At 35.0% G+C, this 21,308-nt stretch overlaps 1 protein-coding gene across 1 annotated transcript in view; it reads left to right on the top strand.

The window, feature by feature from the left end:
* The first annotated feature begins 1,899 nt into the window (after positions 1-1,899).
* USP6NL (USP6 N-terminal like) overlaps positions 1,900-21,308 on the top strand; it is an 84,677-nt gene continuing 65,268 nt past the window's right edge. Inside the window, exon 1 of the mRNA XM_069458980.1 lies at positions 1,900-1,972. Coding sequence (XP_069315081.1) covers positions 1,900-1,972 — 73 coding nt within the window. The remainder of the gene's footprint in view (positions 1,973-21,308) is intronic.

The raw sequence follows: 21,308 nt of genomic DNA, 5'->3' as shown, positions 1-21,308 counted from the left end.
ATATTGGCAGAGAGCAAAGCTAACAGAAAGTTGCTTTTTAAAAACAGTACCTTTCAACAATCTTTTCAGGAGAGAGGAAGGAATTTTTTTTTTTTTTTTTTTTTTTTTGAGACAGAGTCTCACTCTGTTGCCCAGGCTAGAGTGAGTGCCGTGGCGTCAGCCTAGCTCACAGCAACCTCAAACTAGGAATTTCTTACGAGCTGGAAACACAACTGGAAAATAAACGACAGTAGATACTTAACACCTGTTGCATCTTCTGAATTGCCCTAGAAAATGGGGCATGGAGTAGGAAGAATTGGGAAACTCGAGTTGAGGAATTTGATGTACATGTTTATTTGTCTATGTCAGTCTTCAAAGGGATTTATTCAAGATCACAGTTTTGGGTTGAGGTTTAAAACTTGGTCTTTGACCCACCCGAACTCTAACTTTGTAAGTACAAACATGTTCTTTAAAGATAATGGGTAGTTAGGATAGTTGCCCTGATTTGTCTGCCATTTGCAAATATTTTCTCACTATCAAGAGCTTGTAGCACTGATCTCTTAACACCCATATGGAGACTACATTATGGGTGATATATATATATGCATATGTTGTAGCACCTCTTCACTGAAGGGCTGAAAACTTCACCCTGAATTTTAAAACTGTACATTTTTACAGAGGATGGTTGGTAGAGAGAAAGTAGAAGACTGAGTTTTAGATCATATGTTTTACTTCTAACCTCGGCTGATTCATGTGTACCTCAGTTGTTCAACTGAAAAATGGGAAAATAACAAATAAGCTTTTAACAGTCTGGAGACAAAGGGAGTGCCTTTGATTTGCTCTGGGATCCATGATTTTGTCATAGGCTAAAAATACCAAAATAATTCATGGAAAGGGAAGAAAAGTGGGAGAGGAAAATTGGCAGTACATTAACAGGAGCAAATTGCTGGTGGAGAATCATTTTATTAAACATAACATTTAACTATATTAACCCTAATGTCATTTTTCTCTTTTAGTTAACTCCATAGGTTTACTTTAAGAAGGGATGCTATATGATAAATAGAACACATAACAAAGGTTTTAAATATTAATTCAGCATTTGTTGCAACTTGGCTGTTAAAAATCATATGGCAGAAACAACGATTATACTTGTTTAGAAATTCCTCTAGTCCTTGCCTCTAGGTGTTGAGACCAATGAATTTACAAACTTCTTTGGGAATTTCTAGTGTGCATGGGAATTTAGACTTCTATTCATGTACTGGGATGTCAGAGGTGTGTGTGTGAGGAGGAGGGCAAGGAATTTATAAGATGTTTTTGAGACATCATATTTTTCATGCAAATCTGGGAGCTTGGAGTTAGCAAGATAGATTTTTATTTTTATCCACATTTTATTTTCTGTTTCAAATATAAGGTTCTGGAGAAATTGGAAAAAAGTATTAAGGCTTTCAACAGTGCAGTGTATTTTGGTTGACTACTTAAAAACTTGCACATAGCATCTGTGATGTACTATAGGGAATTTATAGCATAGCACTTTATTTTTTCTGTCATATGGCTTTTGCGAGAAAATGTTTTCACTTTGCTTAGTGATTTACAGAAGATTACCTACATTTTGTTTTGTTTTGTTTATAACTAGTCAACGCTTTGCAAAGTAATACATTTTGGACTTTGAGGATGGGGTTTTCACATGTGCTGAAATCATTTTGAATCCATCATTTCAAGAAGATACAGCCTATCCTTTCGTTGTTTCTTATTAACTGCTTGAGAGCCTAGCCTACATGGATAGCTAGGCAAAGCATTCATTTCTCTGAAGTTGAACTGTGTTCGTGCTTGAGCTTCCTGAGAGCAGAAATGAGCTCTTGGTGATGAAACCTGTTGGATTTCTGGAGGAAGCAGCTGGAGTCTTTGGCTTGTTAACTAGCAATGATTCAAGTCTTGCAGATTGTAAAGGAGCTGGTGACACCATCAAGGCAAAAAGCAGCCACAGTGAAGGAAGGTAGGATCATTAGCAGAATGAACAATCAGAACACTTTTAAGGCACTCAGATTTTGATAAGTATCAGCCTAAACAACAGCTATAAAAAGGAGTTCTGAGTTTTCATGTATGCTTTTGCTTTTCTGATATATTACGGAATCTGAAAAGGATCAGGTTAACATGCCTCATTATTACCGTTTTTAAACCAAAAATTAGAAGCACATTATTTTATTTAAAGGTACAGAGAGTAAGGGGAGATTATGACATTGCTACTGTAACAGTATTTTTCACATTGTAAAGATCCTCATGTATTATATATTTCGGAGATAGAAGAATAATTTGTATAGTCCTCGTTTCTGTTAATTTTAAAGTATAAATATTCATGGCAGAAATCAGAAGGGAACAAGCTAGAATTCTGCCTGTGTGGTAGGGCATAAGAACTAGGCGGTTCTCATTTGTATGAATAACTGATAAAATAATAGCTATAAATATGAATTTAGCCAATGAATGATAGATTTTGTTGCCTTTTTAGGGATAATTACTTCTGTTTATGATTATATGTTTAATCAGTGCTGTTTATAATAAAAAGTAGTCCTATATTTATAGCATGTGTCTGTTTGGTATATGCTGAAGTACATTTTCACGAATTTTTTAATTGCATGTCTGACTTACAGATCTTAAAATGAGCTAATATACATACGTCTTTGAAGGAATACTTGTATATTTTACTTTTTAAACATTTAAAGTGGTAAATCTCTAAAATTATTTCAAAATTGATTTTTTAAAAATACAAGCCATCAACTAAGTTGATTATATGGGCAATTTCACAGAATTAATCTATGGCTTAACATCAGTCAGTTGATAAATTTATGTATCAGCTTTTTCATATGTAAGATGTATTACAGCATTCTGTCTTTATGTGATTTGAATACTGTAAGTATACGTTAGATGATATAAAATATAGATTATTTTAGATTTTTTCTTTAACATGATATGATCTGTGTTTTAAAGTAAAGCTATGAAATTCCAAAAGTCCTATGTAAAATGATTTAGGGTAATAGTACAAAGTAGTATTGTGACATACAGGGTAGCTAACCATATATAGCATAATTAAAGCTGAAAGAATCTTAGACATCTTCTTGTCTATTCTTTTCTTTTTATCGAAGAACGTGATATTTAAATGAGTAAACAGAAATGTACTTCAAAAAGCAGAGAAACCGTCATTTACCTTTGAAAATGTGATACTATTATTTAGAATACTTTACTACAACTGTTCACGTCCCGTTTTCTATTTATTTCTCCTCCGCTTTCTTCGGAAATAGAAGGCTTCATTGCGGTCTCAAAATAGCAGGATTCTAACAATTAGGCATTTTAAAAAAGCCATAGCTTTTACTAGTTCAGGAGAATATAAATTAGTTAATTTCAATCTGTTTGAAAATGTCAGATTCATACAGTTTGACCTTTACAGGCAGAATTTTTTATTGGAATGTTTCTTCCAGTTTTTATGTTTTCAGTCACAGTCATAGCTACTTGGAATGTACCGAGGGAAAAGAATAATATTTTTTTGCTTGTCAAAATGCATATATCTCATATGTGACAGGAAACACCATATGAATATAGAAAAAATACTACCAAAAATTCTGTATATTAAAGTAGTAGAATGTCTTTTGTTCTTAGACTTTTTCTCATTTTTTCAGACAGAATTTTCTGTTAAAAACAGAGGAAGCTTATACATAGATTTTTTTTCTTAGAAACTTGCTGTTTCAAACCTCTTCTAATAGTGTTCTTAATCATTTAGTGAACATATTTACTATTAATTTTATCCTTTTGCAGCTATTGTTATATTTTACAAGTTTTTTATATTGACAAACTCCTTGAGAAAAGCAGTCTTGCTGACAAACATAAAACACTGACCCATAAGAATAAAGTTTATTTTAAACTTAATTCTTTAAAATATTATATGGATTTTTTTTTTTTTTTTAAAGACAGAGTCTTGCTCTGTTGACCTGGCTAGAGTGCTGTGGCATCATCCTAGCTCACAGCAACCTCAAACTCCTGAGCTCAAATGATCCTCCTGCCTCAGCCTCCCAAGGAGCTGGAACAACAGACCTGCGCCACCACACCCGGCTAGTTTTTTCTGTTGTTAGTAGAGACGGGATCTCTCACTCTTGCTCAGGTTGGTCTCAAACTCCTGAGCTCAAGGGATCCTCCCGCCTTGGCCTCCCAGAGTGCTAGGATTACAGGCGTGAGCCACTGTGCCCAACCTAAAATATTGTGTGGATTTGGATGGATGTAGAGAAAGCGTAACGTTTCCAAGTATTGTATTCACATTAATATTGTAAATGGTATGAAAAAATTGATTTGTGAAGGAAAAAAATGTCCTAGAAGTACCAAAGTTGGGGATGAAATAATTATGATATATGGTTTGAGAAGTTTTTATCAATTAGTTTTCCTTAGCATGACTTAGTAAACAAACCCAAGAGTATGGTTAAGAAATATTTTGGGAAAGGAGGAAAATTATAAAATAAATGAAGGAACGAATGGAGGAACATACATTTGTTGAGACAGTCTTGTCTAAGAGGTGTTTGTATGGTCACGCAGCAAGTGAGTTTTTATCTTTTGACGTGAGGCGGTCACGAGCAGAGTTAAGACAATTTAGTCTTGTGGACCAGGGAGAGGGATGGGATGAGTGATACTATGCTGACTGGAAAAATAAACTGTCCAAGTTTTCACCTCAAATGTCCTCATTAGCCTGCATCTCTAGGGCCGAGCTGACTAGATTGGTGAGGCACTTGGCCTAGAGCAGACTGAAAAGTCAAACCACGCAATCACTTCAGATGTATGTAAGGCGTAAATGTAATAATCACCTGGAGCTGTGTGTTACTGAGGAGCCTGTTTTTCTTCTTTAAAAGTCTCATGTTTATTTGAATAAAAATCTTCTGAAAATGGTTCATGTTTCTCTGTCTTGTTAGACAGAAGTATGCTAAATATGATTAATTTTTTTCTTAATGATTCGGGTTTTTCATTTTATATTTTTGATAGGTTAGAAAACCTTATGACAAAATTTATTAAAATTATTCCTAAAATGAGAATAGGTTTTGAGTAGGCCCTGAAGGTCTCTCTTGTTGGTAAAGCATACCAGCTTTGGTATCTGTGTTGATCTTCTCATTCCCACTTTTATTCCTCAGTACCTTTCCTCCCAATCATTGCAACAGCCTCCTCAGTCATTTATGTAATAAACATGCACTGAGTACTTACTGCATCTTAGATACAGGGGTTTGGAGACATATCCTCAAGGAACTCAGATGCAAGTGGTCAGAGACAAAAGTCAGTAATTTTAGTAGTTTGATAGGTATTGTAACAAGGTGTTGTTGGGGGCTGGGGGGTGGAGGAGGTGTGGGAGGAGCTACTTAAGGGGAGTGAAGGGATTACATTCTTTGGTGAGGCCACAGATGTTCTCAGTTGAGCTAAGTCTCAAAGGAGGCGTAAAGGCTAGCCAGCTTGGAGAAGAAGAGAGTGTGTGAGCGTCCCAAGCAAAGGAAAAAGTCACGGAGGTAAGAGAGGACAAAATGTGTTGGAAAACTACATTGTTAAGTATGGCAAGAAAGTAGGTGAAGGCTGGGGGGTAGTGGTAGAGATGAGGGAGGGGAGGCGGGGGTGGGGGGTGGAGGGGTGAGAAGAAGTCTGGTCATTTAACCATTTAACCCTGTGCTTCGTCCTTCCGTTGCTTCCTGCAGTAGCTTCCCGAAACAGTTTGCCCTGAAACCCAGAATCTGGGCTTGCCCTGTACAGTATTTCTGGCTGTATCACCAGATCTCTGCACATACCCTCTGTGCCAGCTACATCAGAGTACTTGCTGCTTCCCAGACATGCTGCTCCATCTGGATGGCAAGTCCTCCCCGCTCCCGAACAGTTGCATTCCTTATCAGAACAGCCTTCCAGGCTGAAATGCCACCCCTGCCAGAAGACATGTTCCCTGACTTTCTCTCCCCTCACCTTTCTGTGTCAGATTTCGTCACTGCTTTCCTTGTATTCTTTTAGCGTTTTGCTTTTGATTCTATTACTACACTTTAAAAATTCTATACATGATGATTATACTTATTAAATTGACCAATAAATATTAACTGCAATATACTTACTGATTTGACTTATTGAGCATTTTTATTTCTGTTCTGTTTTTTAGCTCTGTTTTAAATCGTTAAGGTTGTCATAAACTGATCTTAGATAAGTAAAATATTATAACTAATAACTTAAACAACAGAGGGAGGAATATGCAAATAAGCCATGGAGATACTTTGTAATGATTAGATAGATAATGGTTTTCAGCTTTTATTTAATGTGTAACCATATTTTGCTATATATGTTGACTATTTAAGCTTGAGATACTGAAGTCACAGCATCTAATATACTTTATTTAGTTGTAGGTTTATGATTTACAAAGAATTTCATCCTCTTGACCAAAAAAGAAGGTTGCACAATAAAAATTATTTAATGAGAATTTGAGAAATGGCTGCTCATGGCAAACATTGTTCATTGTCCACCTAATGTTTATTCTCCCTTAAGTCCTTAACAGAACTTTGTTTTTGTTTGGAATAGTATTATGCTCAGTTGAAAAACAAACCAACAAATCTACTCCATTTCCTGAGATGTAAGCAAAAGCCTGCTGAGGATTGCTGGGAAAGTTTTGCTTTCTGAGACAGTTATCACTTCCGCTTTCTTGTTACATCCTCCTTTCTACCTGGAATGTGAGTGCAATTCCTGGAGTTGTAACAGCCATAAAGTGACCATGAGGACAAAAGCAACAGAGTGAAGGAGAAATACAGAGAAGTCTAGTCTTTTGTGACACCAATGACACTAATGAATATTTGTACCAACCCTGATTTACCTCTAGACTTTTTGGTTTATTATTTGCAATGAAAGTAATCCTCATTAGTATGGTATCCAATGTGATAAAGAATAAGACGAGAAACAAAAGTGTGTCATTTGCATATAAAGTCTTTGAGTATATAGCGTAAACACTTTTACAGAGTACTTTGTTTTGTGCTGGGATTGGGCAGTCTCAATTAGAAGTAGCATGAAACACAGATATGGCTGTTACAATGTGGTGGAAGGAATATTAATTTGGGAGTCAGAAGACCTGTGATTTTAGACAAGCCAGTGAATATCTCTGTGTTGCGGTGTTTTCCATCTATTACTAATATGTGATTAGATGTTCTCTCTCTAAGATCGCATAGAACGCTGATATTCATATTCTACTTCATTTCTTGAAGACATATTTATTTTTTTATGGTAACCTCTTGGAGTACAATGCCAAATCATAATGCCTGTCCAACTGTGTGTACTCTTTTCATACACGCACAATGATAATCTGGATAACAGTAGTCTTAGAAAGTTGTATATTTGCTTGATCATGAATAGCTTTTAGAGATTTTCACAGTGTATTACTAAGCTGACAGTCACAGTTATGCAAGTGATTTAATGAAGAGGAAAGGCAACACAGAAGAGGGCAGTTAAGAGCATGAACTCGATTAGGACAGACTGAGGTCTCAGTCCTGGATTTGCTCATTTATTAGCTTTGTAACCTTTGGTAAGTTATGGAACTTCCCTGTGCATTATATTCTTTATCTGAAAAGCAGGGATAATAGCAGTATGTACTTCTAAGGGTATTGTAAGGGTTGCAAGAGATATACCTATACAGAATTTACACAATGCTAGGCACATTGTGGGGACTAAATGTAAGCTGCTGTTTGTTACTTTTATTATTGTTGTTGTCATTACTGTTGAGATTGTACTCTTGATCCTCTAGATGGCTAATAACTTGTTTGTATGTGTTTATGTCTGGGATAAATGCAGGGCTCTGTGGACAATGGTCTGATTCATTATAGTGATGCCCATTAATCTTTATAACAGTGTCGGTTCCTTTGTACTTGGAAAACTAAGCAGTACATTTATTCTTTAAATTTAGATATATTATATTTACAGTCAAAATTGTGTGTATGTTGTGGGCAGAGTTGATAAAATTTTATCAAGAATTTGTTTTAGGGAGATATATTTAGTATAGATTGTAATTCATAACCCATTTAATATTATTTTAAAGAAAAATGAGCTCATTTTATTTAGCTTATTAACTATGTTGAAGAGTTTTTGAAATAAGGTAGTGAATTTTGCAATCAGTCGTTGCTTGAAACTCTAAATTATTTGAAAGGTTTTCTTTGTATTGTGTAAACTTTTAAAGTTGTAAATATATGTAATTATTTGTCAATTAAAAACAAAAGTAATTTAAAAAACAAAAAAATAGAATTGACTACAGTGGACGACCTGGGCATTGTTCCTTTCTTGCTTGTTGTCATTGAGGCTGTTAGTAAGGCTGTACTGTATAGTCATTAAGAGTATGGTCTGAGCTCACCAGGCTCGTAGCCACTGGCCACATATGCATACTTAAACTTAAATAATTAAAATTAAGTAAAATAAAAATTCAGTTCCTTAGTCATTTAGCTGCATATTAAGTGCTCAAAAGCCACATTGCAGAAAGTTTTATTGGACAGTGTTGGTGGGTAGATAGTATAGCAAGACTGACTGCCTAAGCTCAGATCTTGAATCCAGTATTGACTAGTCATGTGACCTTGAGCAAGTCGTTCAATTTCTCTGTGCCTCAGTTTCCTCATATGTAAAATTGGATTCATAACCCCAGACAAAAGTCCTCGTAAGGTTGTTAATGTGAATTAAATAAGTCAACATTTGTAAAGTGCTTAGAACAGCACCTGGCACATAGTAAATATGTGGTGTTTGCTAAACAAATGTGCATAGTGTTCAGATTTATTATGCTTTATAATTTATTAATGTCTACTGATTATCTTTTTGTCCTTTCTATATCTTTTATTGCCCTTTTGAAAAAATATTTATATACGCCAACCTGCTTGAATGCATTTTTCATTTTTATATTTTATCACAATTTAGAATAATGTTTTTGTCACACACTCTAGCTTAAAAATTTATTACGGGTGCTCACTGCTTTCAGGGTGAAGCACAGTCTCCTTTGTCAGGCATTCTGAGAGCTCCAGCCTGCCCTTCCCAGCTCATTTCTCACTGCCATCCAGTTCTGGCCCTTTGTTTCATTTTTCAGTTAATCACTGCCTTTGTTGTTAAAAATATTTAATGGTGGTGGTGTCATCTCTTCAAATGGTATACAAGCTCTCCCAGAATGTGAAGCATTATCTGTGCATATAGTAAGTGCTCAGCATATGCTTGTTGAATAAAAGAATCTTCAACTTTGAAATGCAGTCAGTATTTCTATTAATATCAAAGCCACATTTGTTCAAGTAATCTCTGAAGTAAAGGGAATCCAACACCCATTCTGCCTTCTGTGATGTCAGTATCAGAAATATGCTCCTTCTCACAAGCCTCTCCACTTCTGTCCTTATTGTCTCAATGGGGAGGGGGCCGGATAGTGATTCTGATCACTCCCGTTCACTGTCCTGCAATGTAGTGACATGCAAATCACCACTGCGAATGCTTTCTGGATGACATAGTCTTAAAGGATGCAGATTTTATTTTGGTCTCTCACTTCTTCAGGTTACCTCCCTGTTCTGTGGTCTGCTGTGTGTTACTTTGTGTGTACTTCTGATTATACTCAAATGGGTATCATGTGAATGTAACACAGGAAAAATCGTCAATGTCAAAGAAACAAATACCACCTCATGTAATAAACAAAACTTAGTTCTTATGTTTCTATGATAATGACATCTAGGTATGATTTAGTTTATTTTTCACTTTGAACAGGTTATTACCTCCGTATGAGAAAAAAACTGTAAAAAGTTAAAACTTAATTTAACTTCTGTAGAATGATGCATACCTATGGTGTAGTACGGTCCATACAGAATCCCCATTTGTCACTACAAATAGCTTAATACATAACAAGTGGCAAATCCATGATTAATCATATTGATAGCTGCATTTTGGATTGCATATATTGTCACAGATATATGTTGTGCAAGCTACCTTGTATTATGTGGTGGAGAAAAGAGTGGATATTGTAAAATCAACATTACAAATCAAATTTATAAATGATTTTACATTGTGATTGAAGATACTCAGGCATCTTCTGAGACACTGATTCAGTATCTTATGTTGCTTTCTCAGGTTTGTTAGAGGTAGAACAGGGGATAGCTGGGAACTGGCAGAGCAGTGGTACTAAGTCCCATTTGGGAATGATGTAGAGTAGCTTTTTGAATGTATCTCTACTTATTACCTTATAGCGTATGTACTTATGGTTATTTTTCAAAGGGCTGTATCCTTTATTAAGCTGTGAGCTTCTTGAGGGCAAGGACTGCAACTCATTCATCATTTTGGAGCAAAGTTAATTCTGAAGAATACAGTGGCTCATGAGCTTGCCTGGTATTTGTTTCTCTATAGCTTATCATCAAAGTGAGGAATGCATGTATGCCTAATAGATAATTGATCAATTTAATCAGTTTCCTAATTACTAAGAAGATTCAATTCTTGTTTTATATTATTTTATTACTGAAACAGACTGCCCAGTAGACATTTTGAACATTCTCTAGAGAACACTTAGGTTTACAGTGAGTTATTTTACTTAGAATGTTACTTGGAATTAAATGTTTGTACTAGTATCTTGATATGATTTGAATGTAATTTAAATGTGCTAAAGTGTCTTCATTCAGATAACCTGTTACCCTTTAAGAATAGTCTGCTAGTATTGTTTCTCTCCCATTTGGCAGACACCAGATGCAGTCATTAATAAAGGTCATTATGCCACTTACTCATGGAGAGCTTTTAATGACTGTTACCTGAACATCTGCTAGTTTTATCACTGCAATTATCAGAAACATCTAACAAAATATATATGCTGCACTTTGAAAATTTCTGTGGTAAGTATAATATATTTAGAGAAATTTGTAGACTTTACTATCCATCATCTATAGATGTTGTGGTTGTATCGTAAAAAGGTACTAAAAATAGAAACAAATTTTAATAGCTGTTGTTAAATATTGGATATCATATTTGCTGACTTTGAAGTATGCTTTAGCTTTTAGTAACCTTTTAGTAACCCTATCTTTTGAGGGTATGGAGTTTTTCTAGAATTCTTCTAAAATCCTCTAGTTCTGTGACCCAAAGGGAAGTAGTCAATGGGTTTTTTTTATCTGTGCATGCAAGGAATATAAAAAATTCAGGTCCTGGCTGGGTGCAATGGCTCACACCTGTAATTCTAGCACTTTAGGAGGCTGAAGTGGGAGGATCATTTGAGGCCAGGAGTTCGAGACTAACCTGAGCAACAATAGCGATACCCTGCATCTATGAAAAATAGAAAAATTAGCAGGGCCTGGTGGTGTACTCCTGTAGTCCCAGCTACTTGGGCAGCTGAGGCAGGAGGATCGCTTGAGCCCAGGAGTTTGAGGTTGCAGTGAGCTATGATGACACCACTGCATTTTAACCTGGGCAACAGAAGGAGACCCTGCCTCAAAAAAAAAAAAAAATTCCAGTTCCTCATTTGGCTGATGCCCTTGAGAGTGAGAGCCAGATTGATAGACCCAAAAGTGTTGGATATGATCAGTTTGTTATTAGAGGTCTAAGATTCTCTCTGACTTCTCTTTACAGTCTCCTACTATGGTGTGAATTTGTCTATCTTTCCTTTTAATTCTGCCATTTTTTTTGCCTATATGTTTTGAAACTGTGTTACTAGGTTCATACTTATGTCTTCCTCATGGATTGTTTTGTTGCAATGAAATGTTTCGTTTCTTTTCTTTTCTTTCTTTTCTTTTTTTTCTTTTCTTTGAGACAAAGTCTCACTCTGTTGCCTAGACTAGAGTGCTGTGGCATCAGCCTAGCTCACAGCAACCTCAAATTCCTGGGCTCAAGTGATCCTCCTGCCTCAGCCTCCCAAGTAGCTGGGACTACAGGCATGCATCATCATGCCTGGCTAATTTTTTCTATGTATTTTTAGTTGTCCAGCTAATTTGCTTCTATTTTTAGTAGAGATGGGGTCTCGCTCTTGCTCAGGCTGTTCTCAACTCCTGACCTCAAAGGATCCACCTGCCTCGGCCTCTCAGAGTGTTAGGATTATAGGTGTGAGCCACCGCGCCCGGCCTCCTTTTTATCTCTAATAATGATTCTTACCTAAGTCTACTTTGTCTGATATGAGTACAGTGATACTAGCTTTCTTTAGGTTCTTGTTTGCATAGGATGTTTTTCCTATTCTTTTACTTTCAAACTTTCTGTGTACTTATATTTGAGATATCTCTCTTCTAAATAGCATATCTATATTTTTACATTTAATCGGATTGCCTTTGTCTGTTAATTGGTGTGTTTAGTCTGTTTATATATGATACTGATATGTTTGGGTCTAAATCTGACTTTCTGTTTCTATCTTTCCACCTGTTTTAAATTCTTTTGTGTTTTCTTACCAAATAGTTTTTATTATCTATTCTCACACCTGTTAGTTTGTTAGTTATACATTCTTTTGTTATTCTCCAGTGTTACCCTAGGTTATATCATTCATCCTTGATTTATGAGAATATGTAATACATTAGTACTGATACCCATTTCCCAGAAAAATCTGAAGACCTTGAAGTAGTTAATTCCATTTATGCCCTGTCTGCCTTTAGGGTTATTGTTGCTTTATGTTTTAATTCTACATATAGTTTAAACCTCATGTATTTATTAATCGTATCTATATATTTACCTTTTCCTTTTCTCTCTTCCTTTATGTCTGTTCATCCATTAGGGATCATAGTTTTCTGTTCATAGTGAACCATGCTGACCATTAAATGTCTCAGTTGCTTGTCTGGAAATGTCTTTATTTTTACATTCAGTTTTAAAGGGTGCTTTCAGAATTTCTTGAAATCCTAAATTGCTGGTTATTTTCTTTCAGCATTTTAAGAGTGTAGTTTCATTGTCTTCTGACTTTTGTAGTTTCTGCTTATAAATTTGTCATTTGTTTTATTGCTGCTCATTTGAAAGTTGTCTTTTTTCTGACTGCTTTTTAAGATTTCTTCTTTGTCCTTAATTTTTGAAAGTTTTACTTGTCCAGGTATGTTTTTCTTAGTATTTATCTTGTTTGCAGTTTGTTGTGCCTTTTGACCCTATAAGGTACCATTCTTGCTTATTCGCTCTTCAAAAACTGCTTCTAGGTAAATTAGAAAGGGGTTCCTTGCAAGGAAATAAATATTTCATTACTTAGAGTTATGAATATGTTTAATTGGCATGTTTCCTATTGGTGTGTGTGAATTTTTCTGCATAATGTGAATTGTGTTACACCAATATAAAAGTGTTTTCTTGATCTTATTCCTACCCTAAAGGATATTATGGAACTTCACCAAACCTGTGGTTGTAGTTTGTTATACTCTTAGACAGTTCATAGCCACCTCTATCCATATCCATAGAGACTATTTCAGGGACTAATCTTAAAACCACTTAACAGTTGTTATGCATGTGGCAAAACTGTGACCACATTGAAAACAGGAATTCAGCATAAAGCAGCATTATTTCCTTATTTTGAAAAGGATTATGATTAACATCCTAGGATTTATGGTAGTATCTGTTCACATTTTTGAGGCATGCACTTAAGGATGACTCACCATCCTGACTCACTAGTTTAAGTTCACTGTCATTCAAAAGCTCTTTCATTCTGCTTTTCTTTTTCTGGTTCTTATTTCTTCCCCAATGAATAGAATTATTGTAGTAAGTCTTACATTGCTGAATATAACCTTTGTTTTTTCTTAATTGGTGTGTATATGCCACGCCTCTAGGCACATTCAAAGCTTTTGCTAGGGATGGTTAGCACTTTGTTGTTTAGTCTTGGCAGGAAATGTAATATGGTGAGAGTTAGTAATGTGTAAGAGTAGCCAGACAACAGACTTTCCTGTTAATAGGATGAATATATAAATACTTTATTGTTTACTTTAATGGAAATATGCATCTGTTATACAGGAATACACTATAAATTTAGTTGTAACCAATTAAAGCCTATTTCAGGAAGTACCATCAGGCCTAGTAACTATCTCTACTTAACAAAACAATTGAGCTGGCCCAATTATTTCAAAGAATATTTGATCAAACAAAATTCCAGGGAAATAATTTCAGTAGTTCTAAGAATTAATGATAGGAACTGACCACTAACTTAAGATCCTGGGTGAGTGAACTTAACCTGTTGTAGAAACTCAATGAGTTCTGCTACACTATGTATAGACACTAACACCTAGTTAAGTGAACAGGACTTGGAGTCAGAGAGGCCTGAGTTTCATTCATGGCGTCACCACTTAATAGCTGTGTAATCTTGGGCCAACATTAACCTTTCTAAGTCTCAGTTTTCACATCTCTAGGATGGTACCTATGTCACTAGGGTTGTGATTAGGGTTAAGTTAGGCAATTCTTGTTCATTCAGTCATTCGATAAGTTTATTGAGTACCAGTTAGGTATCAGGCACTGTCCTAAGCACTGGTAACAGTGGTAAATAAAATGACAGGGACTGATTGGTAGGTCCAGTGGAGAAGACTAAAAATACGTAAACAAATATATATGTTTTCTAGAATTTCATATAAAGGAAGTCATACAGTATGAGGTCTTTTGTGTTTGGCTTCTTTTATTTGTATTGTTGCATGTTATCAGCAGTTTTATTCTTTTTCTTTTCTTTTTGAGTGGTATTCCAAAGTATAGCTTAACCACAATTTGCTTATCTATTCACCAGTTGATGGACATTTGGGTTGTTTCTGGTTTGGGGATATATGAACATTCACATAAACATTTTTATAAGTAAATGTTTTTGTTTCTTTTGGTTAAATACCTGGGCGTGAGATTGCTATGATGAAGTTTCTATAACTTTATCAGATACATCCTCTCTTTTCTAATGTGGCTGTACCATTTTGTATTCTCATTGGCACTGTATGAGTTTTCTAAATGCTCCACATCCTTGTCAACACTTGGTATTGTCAATATTTTTAACTTTGTGCATAGTGGTATCTCAGTAGTGGTATCTCAATGTGATTTTAAGGTACATTTCTCTGATGACTGGTGATATTGAGCATCTTTTTTATATACTTTGTATATTTTTTGGCCATTCCTTTATCTTCTTTTATGAAGTATCTTTTCAAATCTTTTGCCCATTTAAAAAAAATGAGTTATCTTCTTATTGGGTTGTAAAAATTCTTTATGTATTCTACATATAATCCTCTGTCAGATATATGCTTTATAGATATTTTCTCCCAGTCTGTGCCTTGTCTTTCATTTTCTTAACTATATGTCTTGAAGAGCAAGAGTTTTTAATTTTGATGAGCTCTGTTTTTATCAACTTTTCTGTTTTGTACTTATTTTAAAGAAATCTTTGCCTAACCCAGTATCATAAAGATTTTTTTCCTTGTTTTCTTCTAGTTCAATAGTTTTTGCTCTTACATATATGGCTATGATTTACTTCAAGTTGATTTTTGTATACTGTATGAGGTAAAGGTGAAGGTTTATTTTTTATTCCTGTATAGATGTCTAGTTACTTCAGCACCATTTGTTGTAAAGACTGTCTTTTCCCCATTGAATTACTTTGATACCTTTGGGCCTATGAGATCTTGCTATAATTTGTAACCGTCTTTTTCAGTAAGAATTTAAGCCTGACAACAGAGCTTAATCAAATATAAGTCAATCCATTTTTTAAATCTCAATGTTGAGTACTGTATATTTTAGGAATAGGAGATTGTAGGAACGATGAAGGGAGCTGCTTCTTAGGGCTCATTCTGACTAATCAGGAAGTACTTGTTGGTAAGGTAGAAGTGATGGTAACTTCTTAGAATTTGTACTTGTAAAGGAAGAAGATTCTGTACCCAGTTAGTGATGTATGATTATCTTTAGGAAAGTGAATTAGAAATACATTAGAGTAAATGTGGGCTTGATTGCATTCACAGACTGAAAGGAAAACTAGATCAATAGCAGAAAAATCTACAGTGACTGTGTATTCTAATGAGAAAGAAAAGATAAAGGAATACACACAAAGTAAAGTAGCTGGTTAGGGTGTTAACTTCGAGTTCACATTTAAAGAGTATGAATGAAAGGTGGAAGATAAGGATTATAACCAAGAAGGAATGAAAAAGAGTAGTAGATACTTAAAAATCATTGTCAGGAATACTCAACAAATGGATTGACGTCTGTGAACAGTGAGTGTGGAGTCTGATAAAACCCTTCCAGGGCGTATTTTGGATCCTGAAGATCAGTGATGACCAGAGAGGCCTGCTGTTCAGAACAGATCATATAATGTCAACATGACAAAGAAGGCATGTAAGTCCCGGACTCTTGCTGCCGTCTGTTTTTGTTGCTGCTGTTGTTGTTTTTAAAGCAGAGTTATCTTTAAACTGAGAAAGAAAATGGACAGAAAGGAAAGGTCATTGAAGCCCAAGGTCAGTTGGTAGATAATAAAACCCTTTAAGTTTAGGTCTTCAGAATTAGATGAGCTGTAGCCTTAGACTCTTTATTTTGGAATAATTTTAACAGTCTTTTAAGGGCAGTACAACATGGAAAAGTTACCAGAAGACTAGACTTAAAAGAGGAGTGTGGGTGGATTCTGGTAATTAGAAACTGAACTTGAACTTCATGCTAATTCTAATCAGGACACTGGCTTGGTTTTATTCAATAATGGTTTATGAATTGGTTTAAAAGGAAATAATCTTTAGGGGCTTTTCTGGATATAACGAGAACAAACTAACATAACTTTCTTTTTTTGTTGTCACTGAACAGGCAACCTAAGGAGATGTTGGAGATAGGTTTTATTTGGGTGTCAGAAAGGTATTTGGTATTATAGCTTCTATGATCCTACCTTAGGTTAGAGGAAGAAATAATGGTTGGGGGATAGTTCGTGTAAGATTTTATAATTGATTGATAGGTAGTATATAAATTAATTTGTTGATGTCAGTTAGAATTAAGGTCTTAGCTAGCATGTCCCAGGATTTCAGCTTATTCAGCAGTTTTTCCATGGCTAGGATGAAAATTCAGTTAAAATTATTGGATTTATGAAGGGAAGGAGAAAGGTACAAAATTGATAGAGCTAGCTAAAGTAAGGTTATGTAATTAAGATTTACAAAGATCTTTACAGGCTAGAATCATGGACCAAAATGAAAAATGATTTAATTAAAAATGATAAAATGTCAAGTTCTACACTGAGAACACGTCTAAGAAAGGACTGAGAGATTTTAATTAAGTATATGCTGATATGAGCCCAGTAAATTGACTTGCCAATCAGAAAAAAATATGAACGTTTGTTTGTAGATTAGACTTTTTCTGGGGTATCATGTTGGATTTTGGGAGTCAAATTTCAAAGAGGACTTTAATAAATATCGTGTGTTGAACGAAGATTTGTATTTGTAAGCCTGTCATGGGGAAAAGCCTAATTTTGTTTAGCACTAAAAGGAAAACATTTCTAATAATAATTGGAACATTTCAAGATGGAATGGACTGACCTGTGAGCTTATGAGATTTTCATCTCTGGAAGCCTTACAAAGAAATTGAGTGACTACTTATTAAAACATGTTATAGAGGGGACTTAATCATTTGTGAGAGGTTGAGCTTTAAGTTTCCTTCCTATTCTTTCAATATTTAAAAAACATTTAACTTTTGCTTACTTAGGTAACTCCACAGTCAATTTTATTAATCTTATCCTTAAGACTTTACTAATAATACATACCTTATATTTAGATAGCACTTAAAAGTTTTAAAATGCTTTTTTTTTTTAAATGCTTTTATGAGTCTGATTAAATCTGATCTTCACAAGAATTTTATGAGTTGGGCAGGAAATATTTTATAATTATTAGGCAGCTGTAGCTTAATGATTTCAAGGATGGGTTGTGGATTCTGACTGTTCGCATCTCGCTCTGCCACCTGCTGTGAGACATTTGGAAACTTCAGAGTGCCTCCCTTTCCTCATCTGTCATTTGGTGACAATAATAGTGTTGTCTGGGTTGTTTGAGTTTACATATGATATCATGCTTGAGAAAATACACATAGAACATTATAATGTGCTTCAAACAGTACCTGACACACAGTGGCCGTTTAGTAAATGTGAGCCAATGCTCTTGTTATTGTCACTGTTTTTATAGGTGAGGGGACTGAAGCTTGTGCAGGTTGTGATCTGCCCAAGCTTATGTGAGTAAGTGGTAGAGAGGTTAGTAGAAATTATGTTGAATTGGATAAAAACAAAATCAGAAATGGAGTAAAATTATTGGTGTATGGACTAATTTTGTGAAACAGTATTAATTTGTTAAATGAATCGGTCAAACTGTGGAACTATTGACTGTACCTTTTGGGAATGCTATAATAGTTTGTCTGTGTTTACAGATACATGCACGTTCCAGACATAATTCAGTAGGAAAGCCCTTTCTAAACCATATTATAAATAAAGATAACCACATTTTCCAAAAGATTTAGGGTGCTTGGTAACATTTAAAAGAAAGTAGGTAATTAACTTTAGTTTCTGTTGGCATTCCATTATACTAGCCAAGCAGTTTGAGCTTCTGATTTCTAGATGTGCTTAGGTTTCTAGAGGAACATAAGCCAAACTGAAGACAAATCCTGTAAGAAAAATCCAAATTGGCTCTTATTTATAATATTAAAATACACAAAGAATGATCTTGCCGAAATTCTGTCCTAACTTTAGATAATCACCTCTTCTAGTTAAGCTCCATAGTTTGTATTTATGTTAGAAACTGTGTGCATTATGCAATAACATACTTGTCCTCTGTAGATTGTGCGAGGTGCTTTAAGAAGGATTGGGGTTTTTTTGCCTTTCTCTCACTGCTGGTATGATAGGTGAACAAATCTCTTGTGGTAAGCATTTTTTAATTCATTTGCAAGGCTGTAAACCTCTTGAGGGCAAGTATCTTGTCTTGATAATCTGTTTCTCAGTACTTGAAAGGAGCCTGGCACATAAGGAGTTTGGGAAATTGTCAAGCATTGATGGTTTTATTAGGAACCTATGAGATGGGCTATATTAAAAATGGCCAATTAAAGTAATTACCATTCACAATGATAGCAGTGTAATCTGTTTGTCAGCAAGTTTATTGAAGTATTTTGTGTATATTAATCCCTCTCCAGCCTTGGAAGTTATGTTCTTAAAAAGGACTGTTGGCCAAACTATGTTGGCCAGATCAGTGTCATGTGAAAAATAGAAGTTTACAGGAGAGTTTTAATTACACCTAGTAGTATATGAGGACAATATTGAGCTGCCCCAATTTAACATTTGGAAAAATTAGCTTACTTGTTTATAGTAATCAGATACTACCAAAATACATTTTATGTCCTTCAAACTATGGCAGCTTTATAGTATCAGTAAACTCTTGGAAACTTGCCTATCTGAAAGTGTAGAGTAATAAGTAATTTTGAGAAGTCACTATTTTCAGATCTAGGAAGATTTTTCTTTTTATTGGAATAGGATGTTCCCTTGCAGAAACACAGCCAGAACATGTTGGTTTGAGTACACTGAAATCAGCTAACTCACTTCCTGGTTACTGTGCATGAAATGGTTTCTTGGTGGCTTATAATTTATTAATTTGGAGATACACAGATACATTCTCATTCTTCCGCTTTCCCTTTCCCCCTCCCCCTCCTCTATCTCTTTTTAAGGCTTAGTGGGCTTAGTTTTGTAGCTCAGTGGGCAAGAGCATAGACTTGGGAGCTTTCCAGATGCATGTTTGAGTTGAGCCTGGGACATTAATGTAACCTTGGGCAGGTCGTTTTCCCTCTAAGTTTCGTTTTTCTCATCTGTGAGATGCATGAATAATTGAGAATTTCTATGAAATATAGATTATAATAGGGCTGTTTGAGTATTAAACAAGATAATGTATGTACCTAGCATAGTACCGGATGGAGAGTAACAGCTCAACAAATGTGAGCTATTACTAAGCAACTGTTCTTCCTGGGTGGTCTTCGTTTTCTCTACAGCTTTTCTGGCCTCTTTTCTATTTAGAAACACCTCTTTGGCTTCCTGTTAACTTGAGAGCATTTCCTTGCCTCTTGCCCTTATTTAATGTTACTTTGAGGGTCTCTGTTCACAGATTCTCTTGACACATCTTTGTTCATTTGCTTGCCGTTTTGTTTATTCAAAGACCGAGTGGAATGATTAAAAGCACTATGGAGCTTGCTTGCCGTGGTCCAAATGCCACATCTCTAACTTAGAAACTTTGTGATCTTTGCAAGTTAATTAACCTAATGGTTTTCTTGTGTGTTTAATGAACATTAATGACACCTACCTCATAGTTTTGATGTGGGAATATTAAATGTGATAATATACATAAGCAGAATAAATGCTAGCTGTTACTTATGAGCCAGCCTCTTAGTTGCTGCTTAATTCAGCTGGTCTCCTAGGGAGTGACTACCTATATGTATGGTACTTTTGATGTTTGTTATGTAAAATAAATCTTACTTATTGTACAGGTCACCCTAATACAACATCATTAGCACAAAAATAGTAACAGAGTGCAAGGAATACATATCATAATAAACACATAGATGTAGGAGATACTTATATATAATGTTTCTTAGGATTTGTTAGGGGAGATATGTAGAATGCAGCTGTATGCTAAGAGAATTATGTGGTACTGTGCTTGACGCTTGGGGCACTTTTAAAAAAAATGATTACGTGACAGTTTCAGTGTGATATGAGCATTTTTATTTATTATATCCCATTCAGTGTTACCAAATTGCTGGCTTTTGATGGCTCTATGGTTTAATTTGAATCCAAGGTCCCATTCAGGGACCAAATAATACTTACATAGCAGGGTAATTCAGTTCTTCCTGTATGCTTCTCACTTGTTCTAGGCAATACTTAGTTCTTGTTTTTGAGTGTCATTTTTGGCACAGTTTGGGTTTTTTTTTATTTTTGATTTAAAGAGTAGAAAATTTACCATTGGGTTGACAGTTACCACTGTCTGTGGAATTAGTTATTTACTGTCAGGGTGAGCAGTCTATGAATTTTCTTCTTATATCTGGTCTACAAGAATTTGCTGTAATTGGAACATTTTTTGTTAATACCCATTGGGCCAAATTCAACACAAACTTTTATTATAATGAATATAACTATACATGCTTACAATTCTGAATGAGTTAGGGAAAAAGTTATGAAAGTTAAGTAAATAAAGGAGATTCATTAGAACCCTTTCCATAATCATGGAAATTAATCATGAAGGCAGTTTTTAGTATCAACTAAAAGCATAAAATCTTTTAGTAAAGTTAACTTCAGGATCCATTTGATGATTATTGTGTCAACATTTTCCATGTTTCTTGATCACTTGTTATTTTCCTAAAACACATATCTTAAAACACAACGTGGGAGGTACAGTTGCTTATGATCACAAAGAGTATTTCATATAACTTAT

Source organism: Eulemur rufifrons, chromosome 25 (genome assembly GCF_041146395.1).
Source record: "Eulemur rufifrons isolate Redbay chromosome 25, OSU_ERuf_1, whole genome shotgun sequence".
NCBI lineage: Eukaryota > Metazoa > Chordata > Mammalia > Primates > Lemuridae > Eulemur > Eulemur rufifrons.
The sequence above is the reverse complement of the archived record's forward strand: the minus strand, read 5'-3'. Positions and strand labels throughout refer to the sequence as shown.